Source organism: Tenrec ecaudatus, chromosome 13, assembly GCF_050624435.1.
Source record: "Tenrec ecaudatus isolate mTenEca1 chromosome 13, mTenEca1.hap1, whole genome shotgun sequence".
NCBI lineage: Eukaryota > Metazoa > Chordata > Mammalia > Afrosoricida > Tenrecidae > Tenrec > Tenrec ecaudatus.
In genome coordinates this window covers 13,430,561-13,450,592 of record NC_134542.1, presented here as the reverse complement: position 1 = coordinate 13,450,592, position 20,032 = coordinate 13,430,561, and the positions used below count along the sequence as shown (strand labels likewise).

Genomic DNA, 20,032 nt, shown 5'->3' with positions numbered 1-20,032 from the left:
ATAACGACTGCCAATTCTATCTCTTTAATTGCTATCAATTCTAGCTTCTTAATTTCTTTACTGTCACCAGAATGACACTCTGATACGTCAGTATTGTTAAGTGCCTTTGACATATAGTGAGCCTCTGTGCAGCAGATCCTCCTAACCTCAGAATGTTTGCGATGCTCAAGCCCACGGTCACTGTCACTGAAGCACCGAGGGTCTTCCTCTTTTGCTGACCCACCATGCTACCGAGCATGGTGTCCCTGCTCCAGGGACTCATCCCTCCTGATAACATGTACAAAGCGTGTTAGAGGACGTCTTGCCATTCTCACTGCTAAGCAGTATGTTAGGATAGGTTTTTATGGTGGTCAACCTGAGGCATTAAAATACGTAAATCTCCAGACTGGCTTGCCTCTCTTCAGTAGTAGAAAATGCGAATCACCTGCCTCCCCCCATACTAAACAGTTCATTTCACATCTGCGATTTTCCCTAGCCAGCCGACTAGACCTTGCTTCTCTGTCTTACATCAATGCTTCCGTAGTGCTGCTGTTACAGCACCTGTCTGATTAAAATGCAATAATCTGGTTTCAGGCTATTGTTTCCTGCACGGTGGTGGGGTTATGGGGGACACAGCATTTTGTTTCCATTTGGTGCCATCAGCTCAGGATGGTGGTAAAGGAGGAATGATGACAACAGTCAAGCCTTCCATCCCATGGACACTCTTTACTGCACACATTTTGACTCCTAATACAATGTGATCCAGCGTGGGAGTCAATGCATTGGAGAGGAAGTATATCGTAAAAAAATTTAAGTCCTTAAAATATTTATTGTTTAATTCTACTGAAATGAATTGAGAGCAGTCCAACCAATGCGGGCTTGAAGATACAACATGCTTGTGCTAACGCATTCACGTCTACTCCTAGGTGACGAAAAAGAATAATTTGATGATTAGGTAAGAGAACATCTCAGGAACAAATGTGATGCATTGAACTCTTTAACAGCAGAAGACACGATGAGCTACAAGACACCATTAAGAATATCACGTATGAAGAGAGCCTGCACTCATTAAATGATGGGGAAGACCGACAAGATAAAAGTGGTTGTCAGAAGGGACTCCGAAGCGTCCTTCAGGTTGTACGGTCATTAAGGCAAATGAGAGAAGTGAGGAAGTCAGAGAGCCCAACAGAAATGTTCAGGGGGCAGCTTGAGAAGATAAAGTAAAATATTGTCATGAAATGTGTAAAGACCTGGAATTAGAAAACCCCCAAAGAAGAATGCGATCAGGATATTTTAAAATGAAAAAAGTAAAGAAAAATTCAAGCCTTGAGTTGCCATCTTAAAAGAATTTGTGAGCCAAATATTGAAAGATGTAAAAAGTACCTAACGGAGATAATAATACAGAAGCACTGTGCCCAAAAGAACAAGTTGACATTTCTACCCTTGCAAGAGGTAGCATGTGATCGAGAGTCAGTGGTACCGAGGGAGGAAGTCCAAGTTGCACTGAAGCATTAGCCAAAACCAAGGCTTCAGGAACTGACAGAATACCAACGGAACTGGCTCAGCAAGCCGATGAAGACCAGGAAGCACGGGCTTGTCTATGCAGAGGAATTTGGAGACAGCTACTTGGCTAAGAGATTGGAAGAGATATTTTTTGCACCCATTCCAAGAAAGAGGGCCCAATATAATGCTCAAATTATGAAGCATTATCATTGAGATCACCAGGAGCTGCCAGGACCTCAGGTCAGATTTCAAAGGGGACATGGAACAAGAGATATCAGTGCTGATGTCACCTGGATTTTGGCTGAAAGCGGAGGATACCAGAAAGATGTTTCCTTGTGTTTTATTTCCTATGCCAAGGCATTCGACAGTGTGGAACATAAGAAACTATGGATAACCTGGAGAAGAATGGGAATTCCAGAACACTTCAGTGTGCTCATGAAGAATTTGTACTTGGATCAAGGGCCAATTCTGAAAAAAGAACAAGGGAGTGCGGCCTGGTTCGATATCAGGAAAGGTAGATGTCAGGGTTGGATACTCTTACCACACTGACTCAATCTATACACTCAACAAATAATGAGAGAAGCTGGACTACAGGAGAAGGAATATGCTATCAGGACTGGAGGAAGGTTTACTAACAATCTGAGATGTGCAGATAACACAGCCTAGTTTGCTCAAAGTGAGGAGGACTTGAAGCACTTACTGAGGAAGATCAAGGATTGCAGCCAACAGTGTGACCTACAATCCAGCGTAAAGAAAACCCAAATCCTCACAAAAGGACCAGTAGGTAACATTATGATAAACAAAGACAATATGAAGTTATCAAGGATTTCATCTTGCTAGGATACATAGTCAATGCTCATAGAAGGAACAATTAGGAGACCAAAGAATGAATTGGAAAAAATCTGCACAAGACTCTAAAGTGGAGTCAAGCAAAGATGCTACTTTGAGAACTTGGGTGTGCATGACCCAAATCCTGGTATTTTCCAACATCTCATATGCATGGAAAGTTGGACACTGAATAAGGAAGGTTGGAGAAGCATTGATGCATTGGAATTATGTTGCTAGAGAAGAATACTGGAAGTTCCATGGACTGCCAAAAGAACAGAGATCTGCCTGGGAAGAAGTGCAGTCAGAAGGCTCATTAGAAGAGAGGATGGTGACACTCTGTCTCATGTACTTTGCACATGGTATTAGGGGAGTCCAGTCCCTGGAGAAGAACCCCACACTTGGTAAAGTAGAGGCACAGGGAGCAAGAGGAAGACCCTGGACAAGATGGGTTGACACAGCGGCTTCCACAATGTGCTCAAGCCTAAGGACAATTGTGGAGATGGTGCAAAACGGGATGGGGTTTGCTTCTGTTGTCCATGGGGTCCCTGTGCGTTAGAACAGGCTCGATGGCACCTCACCTAACAACAAGGTCAGAGAGCGAGAGGAAAATTTAAAGGCTGAAAAGGTGGTTCCTGGACATTTATGACAAGTATTATTTAACTTTATATTTTGAAAGTAATCCTGTGACCCCCTTATAATTTGCTGGAAGAATAAAAGCCTCTCGTGGTGGCTGTTCCATGCCATTCTACTCACATATGATTCCTCCAGATGTTCACAGCACGACTGAAGGCGTATTTAAACTGGTGGGTTAAGCGTCAGGCTACTGACCACAATGTTAGCAGTTCAAACCCACCAGCTGCTCCACAGGAGAAAGGTGAGGGTGTCTTCTTGGGCTTTGATCTGCAAGGTCAGCAGTTCAAAACTACCAGCCGCTTTGCAGGAGAAAGAATTACAGTCTTGGAACCCCACAGGGTCTGTTCTACCCTGTCTTATTGGGTTGTTATGAGTCGGCACTAACTTGATGGCAGGAGTTGGGCTTTTTGGTTTACTGTTCACTTAAGAGATTGCAGTTCAGTGCGCACATATATCAAGCCCTGGCGGCTTAATGGCTTGTGCGTTGGGCAGCTAACTGCAAGGTCAGCTGTTTGCTGGAGAAGTACACTGAATGTACAATGGACTGCCAAGAGAACAAACCAACCTGCCTTAGGAAGAGTACAGCCAGAATGCTCCTTAGAGACAGGAACAGCTAGACTTTGTCTCACGCACTTTGGACATGTTGTCAGGAGAGACCAGTCCCTGGAGAAGGACATCATGCTTGGTAAAGTAGGACAGTGACAAAGAAGAAAGCTTTTGATGAGATAGATTGAGGTAGGAGCTGCAAGCACAGGCTCAAACATGAGATGAACTTTGAGACTAGTTCAGGACCAGGAGATTTTTCCTTCTATTGTACGTAAATTTACTATGGGTCAGAACCAACTCTACAACACCTAACAACAACAGCAACAATCTTGTTTATTAATGTGAGCTTGTGTGTGATAATGAAGGTGTAGATATAGAAAAAGGACCCCTGATGCTATCTGTAACTACTAATAAATCTGCACTTTCTCTACACTCTAAGAAGGTATTTTATAAGCCAATGTGGACTTTGGGAAATGCATACGCAGTCATTGAATTAGGGAAAAAAGCATTTTGTGGCAAAAAATGATCTGGATTGAAAAATGCACCTTGCAATAGGTTAAATAAAGCCAAAACAGACAGGTGCATTATGTACACGGGTGATCCTAGCACATAATAACAAACATATATAACATATAGTAACACACATAGATATGAGGTGAGAAGAAATGCTGCTGTCGTAAACACATTAATTAAATTCTAACTGGGATACACCACTTTATATGATCTGAGACTCCATTCTGATTCTAGCAAGAGAAAGATGAGGCTCTTTCTCCCAAGGTGAAGAGCCTCAGAAACCCTGTGCAGGGTGGCTGCGAGTTCGCACGGACTCAATAGCCGGGTTTGGGGGTTGGGGGTGACTCTCACTTCAGTATGACCTGGGCTGGGCTAGATTTTTCATTGTAGACTATCCTCATTCGTTCATTCATTCATTCATCCATCATTTCAATGAACAGTCCTTACATAGCTCCTATGGACCTCCAGGATGGAATGAAGAGGGAACTAGCTCATCAGACTCATGCCCTGCCCCACAAGGTTCCTGCAGTGTGGATGGATGAAGAAACACTTTTATGAAACTCTCATTCATCAGCGGCATGTATGCAGATGCAAGGTCAACAAAATTTCATCAATCTCTTAAAAATGTCCACAAGGCCTTTTCTATAGATTAGTTCCATAGTCAGTACTGGAAAGAGAAGTAATCTTCACACCCCTCTTAAAGTAGGAACCCCATTATCTAGAAGTTTCCTCTACGTGAAGCCTTGCCTCTAATACAGTCTGAGCACATGAAGGGATAGTAACTATTTCTCTTCGGAGTTCTCAAATATTTCTTCATACGGAGACTTTACATAAACCCCAAAGGCAAAAACAAAGACCTAAACGAAGAAACTAGATAATGAAAAAAGACAAAACAAAACAAAATTTTTTAAAAAAATAACTGGATCATGGGAAATGCTCAACAGGAAAAGCCAAAGCCCAGACATAGCAAATGGAGGTTAAAAGAACTAAGCCATTGGAAGTTTGCGAATATTAGCAGTAACATTGGATTCAGGGCGAACTGGAAGAACCCCAAAGCCTTACGCATGGAGGGAAGGCATCACACCCGCTTACCTCTTTCACCAGTAAACTTTCTGCTTTGTTCGCTGCATCCTCAGGCACCGTAGAGTACAAGGTTCGGATATCCCAAGGTACCGTGGCGATCTGAGGGGAACAGTGAGATGAAATAAAGCACTTTACTGGGAAAGCACTGAGCAGCCGACCAGACTGCCAGCACATCTGGAAGTGATCTTAGATCATCCCACTGAAGGCTAGCAAGTGTTGGCAGAAGCTTCTGGTGTTCTGAACATGGCTCTGGGTCCCACTGCTGCAGTGACGGCAACGACAGTCTTACCACTGCAGGGCCTCGTTTTAACCCCAGCATCTTCCCTGCGGAAAACAAACTAACAACAACAAAGGGGCATCTCTTTTGACTGGAGTGCATTCCTAGTGGTACAGGTATCTTATTTATTTTTTGGTAATGTCAAAATCAACGTCAAGGGCAAAAATGCAGAAAAAGGTCTGTGCTATTTTAATGCAATGGTCAGTCCCCTTTTGGGTAACTGCAGAGTGCACTCGGCTCCTTTTGGAAGGTGTGTGTGTGTGCGTGCGTGTGTGTGTGTGTGTGTGTGTGTGTACACTCACGCTCACAGGTGTAGCGTGCATGTGAGGGGTCACACGTAGAGATGGTAGAGTAGAACGGGTGCTCTGTACATCTAAACCTTGAAGAAAACACATCATCTTTTTTTCATTTAAACAGAATACTTTTCAACCTCAATGCCAACCAAACACATGCAAGAAAATGGAAACACACAGGCTACCATGCAATGTAATCCTTCAAATAAACCATCCCACATGGAACGTCATGGACTGTTTCCTCGTTAGAGATCAACAGCTCCACCCGGCTGGAAAAAACAGGGATGACCTGAGCCGTAAGCTTCCATCACCAGCCATCTGCTTCCACGGGTGTGCCTATTTCCTCAGTCTCTAGGGTGATCAATCTGTTGGCATCGATGGTATCAACACTTTGATCATTTATTTCTACTGTACATCGAAAAGCACGTATGATCCATCAGGATGTCTAAAGCACGGATGAAGTTGATTTCAATGAGTGGGTTAAGTGGCAGGCTACTGACCGCACTGTGTGCATTCAAACCCACCAGTTGCTCCAGAGGAGAAAGGGAGAGGTGTTTGCTTCCCTAAAGGCGGACATTGTCAGAAACCGAGCTGGCAGCTGCGCTCTGTCCTGTCAGGTCACTACAAGGCAGACTTGACCTGAGGGCAGAGCGAGCTGCAAGAAGGGCATTTTTCAAGCCTAACCTGCTGAAACAGATGAAAGTCTCAAGAACCTTCATGTTTAAGGAAATGGTTAGGAATGAGGTCGGGGAGTTTCCGTCTTAGGCATTGCTGCTGCATTCTGACACCAAGGGCCACCTGGCTTCCCTCTAGCCTCATATTTTCTTCAAGTCTCTCTTCGTTCTCATTCCTGAAGTCAACTCCATGACCAGAGTCCTTAAATACAGATTTGTTGAATTTGCTGAGTGAGTGTGAAAAGGTCTGTGTGCGTGTCTGGTTGCTTCTGTTTGTGTGCGATGTCGGTGTGAGCATGTGTATGGTTTGTGGTCTGTGTGTATCTGTGTGTGCATGCTTCTGTATGAGCACACAGGAACTGTCATATGTGGCTGAGTCAGTGTGTGTTGTGTGGGTGTGCACAGGCGAGAAGGTACATATATGGTATGTAATGAGTGTGTGGATTGGAGATGCAAGTGTACATCTGTCTAAGGATGTGGTTTGTGAGCACTTGTGTATGTGGTATCAGAATGTGTGGCTATTGAGTGGCGTCTGAATACACAGGTGTGTCTGTTTGAGTCTGTGTGTGTATGTACGTGTGTGTGGTTATGGTGCTTTTTATGTGCGTGTCAGTGGAAGTGCATGTGAGTTGGCGCTTGCAGTTCTGTGTGAGCAAGCACGTGCATGTTGGAGATCGTGGGCTTGGTCATAATGAAAGAGGAAGAATGTCATGTGAATTGAAAAAAAAAGAGAGGATGAAAAATCATCAGAAAGCTATTTTCTGACCCATTAAAACAACAACAACAGAACTCAAACTCAGTGTAATTGGGTTACTTCTGCTAATCTAAAACCACTACTGGGGGGCCTTGAGCTCGGGGTGGACCCACGTGCCTCAGGATTTGTCCACGATGGCGTGAACAGAACTCGAAAGTCCTGTCTAAACACTCATGGCCATCGCGCCGAGATGAGAGAAGACTCACACATGGAGCCCTGGCTTCCCCTGTGAGAGACACCAGGGCCGGCCGAGGGGCTGCCACTTAGATTTCACATCGCAAGCTGCGTTTGCATTTCCTCCCTGATGTCGCTTCTTTTATGTAATTCACCCAGGCGGACGATACGCCATGATTAACATCTGCTGAAACGCTCGGAAGAGAAGATTAAAATGCATCCCTCCAATGAGCTCTTGGGCTTTCTGCTGGATTGCCCTTATCTGGGCACACCTCTGTTTCCTGTTTGGACCCAAAACTCACAGCAACGTTTAACTTACTTGGTTTGCAAAGAAGATGAGATTGAGCAAACTATTAGAGATAAGCTTTCTCTCAATCCAAAAGGTTCGCCCTGTTGGCCATTATTTTAAAACAATGGTTTCACACACATACACGGTCTTTCCCACTATCCTATTGGCTTCTTTCTTTTTATTCATAATAATAGATGCCAGGGCATGCTTAACGTCAAACGGAGGGACTGGTTCCAAAGCCAGCTCAGTTAAAATCCTGTTCAGTTAAACTATAAACTAGTTGCTCTGCGAAGAGTCTGGTCTGTGGCACAGTCGAGCAGACTCTGTACTTCGCTGGTTTAAGAAGTTGCTTTGCCTTCTCTTTCATAAAGAGGAAGTGACTAGCAAAGGAGCTCAGTTTGGCAATAAAAGATGCTCACATAATCACCTGATTAGTGACATCACAGGGAAGAGATGGACCCGACACACATGTGCGTTTATGCTCATTTGAAAATACATGGCACCGGGTCAATAAAAGTAGCCTGAGCAAGTGCTTTAGGACTGAGCAACTACTTCTAGATCTGAACTGCTACCAGCTTTCTGCAAAATAAGCCAACTATGGCTGACTCCTTCTCCCGTGGCTATGCGACAATTCTGAAAATTCCTCTAGCTGCAGGCATATGTTGTACATCGAATGCATTTCCCGGCAGACAGCAGGTAAGGCAAGTGATCCACATATAAAACAGGCCTATGAAGCCTGCTGACCTTCTTCTGATCGTGTTGTAATACCAGAGCACTGGCCTGGACCTGGGGAGCCCACGGTCAAGCGTCAGAAGTGGGTTCTCAGTTTGAGAACAGCGGTACTTCATCTCCTTCTCGAGGTCTTTAACGTGTCCCTGTTGACACCATCATAAATTGATCAAATAAGGAGAAGATGATAAAGAATCGCATTTGTTAATATGGCTACAAAGAATTTCTTTTCTGAGAATCAGACGCTTTCAGACCACTACAAGTTGCCTTGGCCACAACAGACTTCCTGTTTTTCTTTAGAAACCCATTGGTCGACAATTAGCGAAGCTCAATAGCATGACACGGATCTGGGGCTGCCTTGGAACCCAGCCGAGCTGCTCCCCTGCTGGTGGAGCTTTCTGAGGGGCCTCTTGTTCAGGGACGAGGCCTTGGGAAATCAAGTATTTGCTGTGAGATGATGCAAGCGTTTGTAATTTTACTTCTGAAAGGTTCAGATCTCGGGCTGCATCCGGCCCCTTTCTGGTCTCTGCTTTCTGGTGTTGACTAGTCCTGGTGGTTGTCCCCCAGTCACCCTTCAAGTGGCTAAAATGACTACAGACACTTCATTCTAATTGCCCCAGGGCCGCTTCTCAGTTGGCCCACAATTGGCCAAAGGCCACTCTCAAAGTCTAAAACTGAGGCTGTTTCCCCATCTTGGGGAGGAGAAAGGCTCCTCCGGTCGGAAGTTGAATATCTAGCTAGTCCAAAGGAAAGCCGGCAGGCAGGGAAGATGCCGACCGCAATCGATCCGTCCCAGGTTGGGAAGCCACCCCTCAGCCGTCTCACCCGGGATGACTTTGAACCATCACCCCGTTAGCAAGTCCCATCGACGCAGGTGATTAAAAGTGACCTTCATCCAATTTCCTCCGATGGAGACACTGAGTGTTCTACTAGATACTCAAAAGACACTATTGTTTGTTGCTTGGGTTCCCCTCCCCCCCCTTCTCTGACAGGTTCAGAAAAAAATACCTTTATTGTGGTTTTATTGTATTGTTTTAGATATATGAGAATGTGATTTCAAAATGAGAAGGTTCTTCTTGTTTGGCCAAAGTGGAACTATGTCAGAAATGTGCAAACAGTGAACAAAATACTCAAACCCAAACCCACTGCTGACCTTGCGGTTAACAGACCTATATTTGGCCCACTGTGTCACCAAGGCTCCTGCCCAATCGTGAACAGTGGCTGCGAATTGAATGGTTGTCCCCATCCGACCAAGGCAGGCATGGGGTCTCAGCCAGGCACACGGCCACCTCTCAGGGAGAAGGAGAAGCTTCATGGTACAAGTGGTTTAACATGCTTGTCTGTTCACTGAACAGTCTGAAGTTCAAGTCCACCCACAGGCACCTCAGAAAACAAGCAAAACAACAAAGCAAAGGCTTGATGATCGACCTCTGAAAAATCAGCCATTGCCACCTGTGTGGAGCACAGTTCTTCTCCAGTCCACGTGAGGCACTTCCAGTCAGCATCGATGAAAGGGCAACGCTTTTGTCTTGTTTTTCCTTGTATAAAAGCAAGCCCCTTCAAATCTCTTTTGAAATAAAACGTAAGAGTCACATGTCATACATTTTGACATGGCCTTTAGTGTGTCTTGGTTATCTGTTGTTTGTCTATGTGTATTTGTTATTGTTGCTTCTGTTGTTTTCTTCCTCTGGTGCTCTGTGGTTACCTGAACAGTTGGCAGTTTGAGCCCCCACCCCCCACCCCCTAGGGGCTCCATGGGACATGGACTTGATGATTTGCTCCTGTCAAGCTTTCAGTCACCTGGAAAATCCTACACGGCAGTCTACTCTAGCACACGGGTTGTTGTGAGTCAAGATCAACTTGCTGTACCCTAACAACAACCATTCTTATAATACAATCTCATTTTTACAGTATTGATCAAGGTGCACTTGAAAGCCCCCAAAGCCCACTCTGTGCAAGTATACAATTTGGGGGCTTCTGGTATATTCTGAGAGTTGTACAGCTACCTGGGAGTACGGAACAATTTCAAAGAAGCTCCACATACGGGAGCACACACACCCTATGTCCTCAGTCACTAATCGACTTTTTGTGTCCGTGGACTTGTCTGTGCTGGCTATTTTGTCTAAATGGAATCCGATCAGATCCAGCCCTTTATTCTTAACTTCTTTCACTTCAGATAATGCGTTCACGCTTCCCCCATGCTGGGGCCACATATCAGCACAACATCTGTCCTTGTGGTCAAATAGGATGGCACTGCGCGAACACACCACTGAGTGTGTGTCCCTTTGCCGGTTTATAGACACTGCAGGTGTTTGCACGTGGAGGCTAGTCCCAATAGTCTGCTGTGAACTATCAGGTATAAGTCTTCGTGTGGGCATATGTTTCTAGTGTGATGTTGAGTACGGAGAACAGGCTTCCCACATTTTTACTGCATTACACAAGTGAGTACTCTAGGCTCTCTCAAACTGCACACCTAACATTTACAGCAGTGTCCAATCAATAGTATTCTCCTAGCAATCGTCAAGGTTGAGTTCTGCCCTCCCTAATGTTCCTCATCCTTGGTTCAAAGCCCTTCTAAATCTCAGCCTCAGCAGCTAGCAAATGCAAAAATATACCTTGAGAAGAAGTGGTTAGAAATCATACCAACGAACTACAACTTAGCTCTTAAATGGCAATTACGCTGCCGTGTATGCTCTCTCTGAGCCCTGAGAATTCAGCTACGCAGGTTCAGGAGCCAAGGAGGAAAAAGATGTCCAGGTTCTTACAAAATATTAAGCTCTGTCTCGGTCAGAGCAGCGAGCAGAGAAAAATGAGAACCCGTGACCTTTCTGCTTTGCCATTTGAAACCTATTAAGGCCTCTCTGCTTCCTTTCATAAAATGACCCATGCGGCTGGGGCTGGAAGTCCCACACGCCAGATGCTCTTTTCGGCTAAGCACGCACTATGATAAGAACAAGCAAGGAATCCACAATCCACGAGGCCTGGAATCCATAAATTATCCAGTCTTAACACTAAGCCACAGAAGACTACTGGTTCCACCTGAGATGACTAGAGCCTGGTGAAGATTAGAACCCTGATAGGAAGGTAGGATTTGAGACGATCAGGGACAAGCTGCTAGCCTGTCACATCGATCTTTGACTTGGAAAACGGAACTGCTCTGGGTTGAAGGCCTGAGACCTTCCACGAGTCAGCAAAGCTTCGTGCTCATATTGGTGGCTTATGGAAGCTATAAAATGGCTCTTGTCTAACTAGCTTCTTTCCAAGTAATGATATTCCTTTCATGCACCAGCAAGTGAAGCTGGTAGTGCAATGCATGAAGCATTGGGTTATGTAACTGCAAAAACCATGGTTTCAACATCTCAGCTGCTCCTCGGGAGAAAGATGAGATTGTTGTCTTGGAAACTGTACAGAGAGTGGCTGAGCTGGACAGGACTCAGTGCAATGGGTTTAGCAAAGGTTCTAAACCAAGGATGTAGAGCAGATAGGAGGGAAAAAAATCAATCCCTGATTCTTGCTATTACAATTTCTATCTAAACAGTGCACTAGTGACTGGGTATTGACTGGAAATAACAGGTGAACAAGATGGAATAAATATTAACTCCCTGAAGAGTAGTACAAAGTCCTAAACTCTCGTAGTGTAAGAGGTATCACGTCAGGCTGCTAACCACAAGATTGACGGTTCAAACCCATCAGCCATTCTGCAGGGAAAAGATGAGATTTTCTACTCCTACAAAGATTTATAGTCTCAGAAGCCTACAGTTTTACCATGTGGTAGCTGTGAGTCAGAGGTTTTTGTCTGCTTGCATTTTTGAAGACTGGTATAGTGGTGCGATTCGAAAGAGCTTCTTTAATTCAGTAAGACTGTGCAAAGATTCTGTCTTGTACACAGGGTCACATTAGGAGCATACAACGAGACAAATCTTATCCATCAGAGATGAGTATTCTATTCGATGCTGAGTATTCGCACTAGAAGGTGCCCCCATGGAGTTGAGCTGTTATACAGCAGCAGGTGTAGGAATGAAATACAGATAACAGTGTAGCTTGTCCTTGTTTTAAGGACCCCTGGTGGCGTAATGGTTATGAGTCGGGCTGCTAATTGCAAGGTCGGCAGTTTGAAAGCACCAGTCTCTCTGCAGGAGCAAGACAGGGCTTTCTGCTCTCTAAAGAGCTACAGTCTCTGAAACTCATGGTAGTGTCCTATCTGTACTACTGGGTCTCCCTGGGTCTGGATTGACTCGACGGCAGCGAGTTGTTCGTTCCTCTGTTGTTGTTAGGTGCCACTGAGTTTGCTTCTAACTCACAGCGTCCCTTCCTTCAACAGAATGAAACCCTGCCATCTTCACAAGGACGGTTATGTTAGAGGTTGTTGTTGCAGCCAGTGTGTCGCGGCATCTTGCGAGGGTCTCCCATCACGCACCTGTCCGTGTATCTTACTGGGGTGGCTCTCGTGTGCTGCGATCTAGAAGCGATGCCACCGGCATCTCAAACACCCGCAGGGTCACCGGGTCACCCGTGGGGAACCTGCTCAGCAGAGCGTCCTGACTGAGCCTTAAAGAAAGAAACCGGCTGTCCAGTTCTGCGGGATGATCTACTGAAAACATCACGAATCGCTGCCTTGCCCTAGCGGACGACGTTCCACGCTTTCAGACCTCCGTACCCTCTTAGTGACAGTTCTGCACCTCATGGAAATGAGTCCACTCGGGCTCTCTGGATCTTTTGTTTAGCACAGGAAACTCATTTCTGACTCTCTCAGTTCTGCTCATGTGCTTCCGAATTGGGCTGGACTTCAGCGGCCTCGCTGGACACTGTGATTCAGTGTGTCCTTCACACTGCTCTTGGCACCTGGCTGTGTCCACCTTCCCCCTTCCAGGTCACTTTGACTAAGTCATAGTTGGGTAACTACGTCTTTTTATTTTCTCTTAAATTCCTTTCTTTTTTAAAAAACTATGGAGACGTGTGTATGTTTGTAAAACCATTTCCATTGTTTCTATTGCTGTGAGGTCCTGCCTAGTTGGTTCTGACTCCGAGCAATTCGACGTGCATCAGACTGAGACACGGCTGGGGCCTGCGCCGTCCTTCTGTTTGAGCCTGTACCGACGTTAAAAAGAATCGAGCAAACAACCAGAGTGGCCAACAGGATTATTGCAGTTAGTGTAGGTTCTTTTTTAATGTATAAGCTAATACATGCCTGTGTATTGCTTACTCCTGGTGAATTGGTATGCTATAAGCAGTGTGTAAGTCCAACATCTGATCAGACAAAACGCATAGAAGGGGGATCGTTTCTACCAGGTGCACCAAGATAAAAGAAAATGCTTCTTCTCCTGTCCCTTCTGAGATCCCTGGTGGAACAGGTAGTCAAGCACTGGGCTATTCACTCAGAGGAGGCTGGTCTGAACCCACCATCCCTCCGTGGAGGAGAGATGAGGTGTCTTCTGTAGTAAAGATTCACAGCCTTGGAAACCCCAAGGACCGTCCGACTCACCCACAGCATTGCTTTGAGACATGATTGAGTCAAGGACAGTGACTGTCCTGTCCCTCCACCAAGTGCCCATAAACCAGGCATTGTGTGGAGACATGGACTCTGGGTGTAAACTCATCTCTCTGTTGTCTAGTGAAAGACACAACTAAGTGAGTGTTACATTAAAGTGTGACATGGAGCAAGCTGATCTTCGGTAAATGTCCAGACACCAGAATGAGGATTTGGAGGAGGAAGTAATGATCTTAGTGCTGCTTTTTAAAGATGACATGTCGGTTGTATCAAAAACAAAATGAAGTACCACATTAATGATGGGGCTCCCCATCATTAAAGCAGGCCGATGACCTTTCCCCCTGCCTATGTACAGATTTCATTTCAGAATGATTCCTATTGAGTCTCTCAGATGTTCGAATTTCCTCTCCACCATAACAGCAGCGTATTTCTTCAAGTTCATTCATGATATGAATATTCAACCTCCACCTGCTTTGTGCCCCAAACCATTCTGCTCTGTTTTAGTTGCTGGGGAGCCAGCGGTGGTCAAGATAGACACAATCTCCCTTTCTCCTGGAGGCTCTGTTCCAGTGGCCAGGAAGAAGCGATCGAGGAGGAAACCAGCAAAGGCAGATCTTCCCAGGAGTAAGTCATATGGGCCTGAAAGAGTAGTAAATGGTATGAGCTAAGAAAGAATGAATTCGTGGGAGGGGTAAATGTAGGTGGGAAGTCAACAAGGCCTTTTGTGAGCGGTCCACTGAGAGAAAGTACCGCCCAACAGGAGTTAGCGTGCAAAGTCTGGAGATCAGAGAGAGTAATAGGTATTGGTGTAGATGTTGATTGGGGAGAGGTTGGCGATAGGACCAAGAAATGGGGAGTCAGAGATGAGCAGGTGGCAGGGACATTTGAGTCTTAAGGCAATGTGGAATCACAGGACGGCAAAGCCGAAGCATGCCATGATGTGTGTTTCTACAAGTTCCTTTGACTACTATGTGTAAATGAATCAAAGTGAGGCAAGAGAGAAAGCAGGAAGACCAGCTAAAAGACCACTTCTGGGGGGTGGAGGTGGGGTGTTCCAGAAGACACAGGCTGATGGCAGCTCAAGACTAAAGAACAGAGAGAAACATGAGCATGCAAGTCCATGTTTACAATATGAGAAAACGGACATGGTAAGCAATGAAGAAGAAGAAGAAAAAAATTGTGGAGGATCCCTGTGGTGTAATGGTCATGAGTTGGGCTGAGATCTGAAAGGTCTGCAGTTCGAAACCACCAGCCATTCAAGGTTCTCTACTCCCATAAACAGTGATACGTAATCTCATAAGCTCACAGGAATAGTTCTACTCTGCCTTATGGGATCTCTATGAGCCAGCCCAGATTTGAGGGCAGTGAGTCAGTGCAGTGTATCAAGAACCAGGTGAAGAAGCCCTGCTGCCTGATACACCCTAATCACATTCATTTTGAATCTGCTCGGTGTCTCCTCTATATCAGGGACAAGCTCCTTAAACACAGGGCTGTGCTTTTCTTGACAGCCTCACACGTCTGGGAAGTGCTGTTCTATATTCAGCACCTCGTGGGTGATGAATAAATATTGATTAAACAACTCAAGTAATGAATCATGTCTGCTGCAAGTGTGGGTGCTTGGTAACGTGGAGCCTTGGAAGTGAGCTGGATTCTCCAATCTACAGGGCGAGGCTGCACTGATGGTGCCTGGAGGGAGTACGGCATCTCTGGAACTTTGACCCTACCCTCTGCAATGCCCTACAATTGAGGGGGTCATTCTCATGCTGCCTTCTATTGGGGGGTGGGTAGAGATTCTCTACGCATGCCCAAAGGAACTTGACCTTCTGTTCAAGGATTAACCCATGGAACAGGGCATCTGCCAAGGGCTTCCCATCAGCGAAGCATCCCTACAAGGGGACATGGGCTATGGATGGAGCAGGTAACAGCAGAGCGAACTTAGAGCAGAGGTCAGCCAAGGAAAACATCAATTGCATCTGGGCTCAATAGGAGTCAGAAATCTTTTACTGTAATGGGCCAAGTAGGAACTATTTTAGGTTGTGTGAGTCATCTGTCTCACTTCTATACATAGATCATATGTTCTATACCTTTGCCACCACATGTATGGGCACCACTGTGTTCCAGCAACCCTTTAATTATAGATCCTGAAATATGAATTTCATATTTTCCACGTATCACAAATATCCTTCCTTTTAAAAACTATTCAAAATTGTCAAGGCCATACTCCAGCAGGCACCAGGCTACCCAATAGCGAGAGCAATTTCCATGAACGTAACTAGCAAATTTCAAGGTAATACTATTCAATATGACACCATTATTTGTCAGTTACTTAATGACAATTGAAATTGAGCCTCTTGGATGATAGGGAACTTTTTGAACCTAGAGATTGTTGTTTTGGTAGGTTGGGTTGGACCCCCTCCTCCCAGGGATTAGGATTTATAATATATACTTGGGGTGGGGCTACAAGTCACAACACAGTAAAAGTTCACAATTTCCCCCTTAGGAAAGCTATAAGGTGCCTTAGGCAGATAGCAGTCATTAGGGAGACAATGCCTTGTTCAATGAAGCATAACTGTTGATGGCAGGAGGCAGATCGCCGCCCCCCCCCAAAAAAGTAAATCAATTGGTTAAGAAGTGGGACATCAAAAAAAGAAAAAAAAAGAAGTGGGACGTCCCAGGAGTGTCTCACGAAAGGTAACCGAGGTCTGTGAATATAATCCCTTGTACTAGGTGGTGTAGTGGGCTCCACGTCAAGCTGCCAAGCACATGGTCGGTGGTTCAAACCAATCGGCGGCCTCAAGGGAGAAAGATGAGCCTGTCTTATTTTTTTCCCCCTGAGTTTTCTCCAGAAAAGGCAATTTTCATTAGAACAAGATCATTTCTGCCCATTGACTGTCAACTCTGCATTGAGCTGCTCACCACAAATCCCCAGCTGCTCGGCGGGAGAAACAGAGGCTTTCTACTCTTGTGAGAGTGCCCATGTCAGGGATCCACGTGGGGCAGATGTGCCCTGTCTTATAGGGTCGCGTCAAGTGAAAGTCAACTGGATGGCAAGGAGAGAGCGAGACACGCGGATGCTGATATAACCTATTTGTTAAATAAATAGAGGCTAATAATACTTAAGCCTCTAACGTTCCAGAGAGGCATTTGGGGATTGTGCAAGTACTTCATTCCAGTTGGGGATAAGCTTGACTGTCCCTGGTGGAAGGAGCCACGAGAGGGGGAAACACACCTGGGAGAGATCACCAGGAGGCGGAGTTAAGCCCCAAGGGTCTCAGGACCACGCTAAGTTGTTAGTATTACACCCTGAAGGCAATGGTGAGCTCCAGAGGGCTTAAAGCAGGTGGATGGATAAAAGGCTTCTGTGGCTTCCCTGGAAGGTTCATGAGGGTGAAATAAACGTTAGGTTAGGTATTCTATTACCATCTGTCTGCCAGTCTGTCGTTCACGGGTGCCTTACACTTGCTTTAATGCCCAAAGCGTTGCCACCACTATCTCAAATGCCAGTAGGGTCACCTAGGAGCGCAGGTTCCAGTAGAGCTCCCAAGGTAAGGCAGACTAGAAAGAGGACGAGTCATCCACTTCCAAATTGTTGCCAATGAAAACTCAATGGATCACAACAGACTTGTGTCTCGTCTAGGGCTGGAAAGTGAGCCCTGAAGTTTGGAAGGTGCCATGAGAGCCGCAACAATGCGCTCAAGCACGCTGCTGCGCCATGAAGGTGGCACAGGGCGGGCACTGTTCCACGCTGTTGCACACGGATTCTCTAGGCGCTGGAAGCAACTCACTGGCAACTAACAGCTACAAGGATATCAAAGTCAAGTAACAGTCACGGGCAGTTTCTAACTTAAAGGAACACTGAAAGATGCTAAAGGATGACTCGATTGTAATGCAGACTTACATCCTCTCCAGTCTCCTTCACTCTGCTGTTGAGCTGGAGAACCTTTAGTGGTTTTAGGGACATTTCTGTATAACAGAGCTAGAAGGAAAGACACCTCAAATTTCAGGCTTGTTTGGGTAGCTGATAGAAAGTAGCTACACATCAAGGTTTGCCTTCAACCTCATAAATAAGAATAAGGATATGAAATTTTTAAAATGTGCTTCAAGCATGGGCTCCCAGTTTAAGACCTGGTGGCCTGATTTAACGAATATTACCATGAGAATTAAGCTGCTCTCCCACTGGCTACACACCAAAAGGGGTGCTATTTGTAAAAAATATATATCCAGGCCAAAAAAAAACAAACCAGAACAGAGAAGAAGTTTCACTTTTCCTACTTCAAATTTGCCTGCTTTGTTCAATCGTTTGGTATACTGGGGATAGAGAGAGAAAGAACAACACACATGACATTACACCTTCTTCTTGATTACAACACCGAAGAAGGTGGTAAAGTAACCATTCAGAATGCTGAGCTTGGATCATCCTCAAAGGTAAGCAGAAGGTGGGGGGGGGGGGTGGAGGTCAAGCAACCTCTGAGGCTGTTTGGAAAGGAAGTTCAGAAGCTTCAGTGGACAAGGCCTATTCCCAGGTTTTTCTTGGAGTTTCCTTTATCTGCTGCAGGTGTTGAAGCTTGTGCCATCTGAAACGACCGGTCATTTAGGGTGATAAAGAAGAGAGGCTACCAGTTGTCCACAGAGACGATGGCACAGGGTGATTCTTGCCACTGAAATATGTTTACAAAGACCTCAAATTCCTATTTAATCGGATACATGGAAGCTCACAATCGATAGTTTTACTGTGGTTACAAGCACTGTACTAAGGGACACACACCCAGGCTCCCAAACTGATCCCTGGGGATGGGCAGCGAAACCTATGGCCCTGAGCTACCAGGATCTCCGTGTACCCTCTGCCAGCGATCCTGCTTCACACGGGCCCTACAGGAGAAAGTCGAACTGCCCAAAGGGTGGTTTTTAAAATCATTTTATTGGGGGCTCACAGAACTCTTATCAATTGTGTAAAGCACATTCGTTCATTCGCTGCCCTCATCATTCTCTCTCAGCGTGTTTATTGTTGTCGTCTTTATGGGAGATTGCCACACATTTCTCTGTGGAGGGGGCTGGTGGGTTCCAATTGCAGACCCTCTGCTAACCGTCGAGTGCTGTAGCCATTCCACCCACAGGACTCCTTCCAACATCTCCATATTCGTGGACTCTTAAGACTGTGGATGGCTTTAAGAATTGCATCTTTTGTGCCGATAGATCCTCACCCTGGGGCCAGCTGGTTCGAGTTGCTCGGATACTTTTACTCTCAGTGCTTTACGTGGGAACCCATCTATTCCAGAGCATGAATGTGCTCTGTAAGGCTTGCTAGAATCTCTGCAGAAGCAGAATGCCAAGAACTTGCGTCCATGTGGCACCCGCGTCACCGAGCCTCCGACGCATCTCACGTTAGAAGCCCTTGGATAGTCTCTCTATTGCTGATGTGACGACGACAGTAAAATGACCAGGGTGGATAGCAACCCAGGTCTGGAGCGTCTTGAACAACCTTATGGTTTGCCAAAAGGATACTTACTGAGAAATCGTCACTGGGGAAGAACAGGAGATCGCGAAGTGGGTCATTCCCATGGGTCTTCTCAAGTTCTTCAATGACAGCTTCATAGTCCAAAGGCTCGAGGAGCCTTGGCTTTTCCTGCTGTAGCAAAAGAAAACCAGTTATGGCTCCACACTCAGATGAAGGGACTGTCGAAAGAACACACATCTGTCTTGGAAAAAGTACAGCCCCACGCACCCCAGAGGCAAGGATGGCAAGGCCCTGGCTCCTGAAGTTTGGGCCTATTACCAGGAGAGACCAGACCCTGGAGAAGGACATCATGCTTGGTAAAGCAGAGGGTCAGAAAAACAGAGGAGGGCTCTCTACAAGGCAGATTGACTCAGTGGCTGCAACAATGGGCTCAGCATAAGAACAATTGTGAGGATGGTGCAGGACTAGGGGGTGTTTATTTATGTTGTGCAGAGGGTCACTATGAGTGACCTGACTCGATGGCACCTGGCAATAACAACAATTCATGCAGTCTTATGTTTTTTCAGCACCGTGTTGGGCTTCATTTCTTTCCATCAACCAGGCTTTGATGTTGCCTGATCCCTCCAGTGGAGGCAGCATGATGAAGCACTTAGAGCAAATCCCCCCAAATGCTGGGAAGATCCTGAAGTAGTCAAGAGCACACCAAGCACCCATCGTCCCTGGCATCTCAGCCTACGGCTTTCATAGCACAGCTGGGTCTGTAGATGCTATTTCGCCAACAGGCCGAAAGACCCGGTTAATGTGCTGCAGCGCT

At 45.8% G+C, this 20,032-nt stretch overlaps 1 protein-coding gene across 1 annotated transcript in view; it reads right to left on the bottom strand.

The window, feature by feature from the left end:
* DOCK10 (dedicator of cytokinesis 10) overlaps positions 1-20,032 on the bottom strand; it is a 161,789-nt gene that overhangs the window by 122,459 nt on the left and 19,298 nt on the right. The window contains exons 2-3 of the mRNA XM_075529295.1: positions 19,270-19,389; positions 5,095-5,184 (exon numbers count right to left, since the gene is read on the bottom strand). Of these exons, the coding sequence (XP_075385410.1) occupies positions 5,095-5,184; positions 19,270-19,389 (210 nt within the window). The remainder of the gene's footprint in view (positions 1-5,094; positions 5,185-19,269; positions 19,390-20,032) is intronic.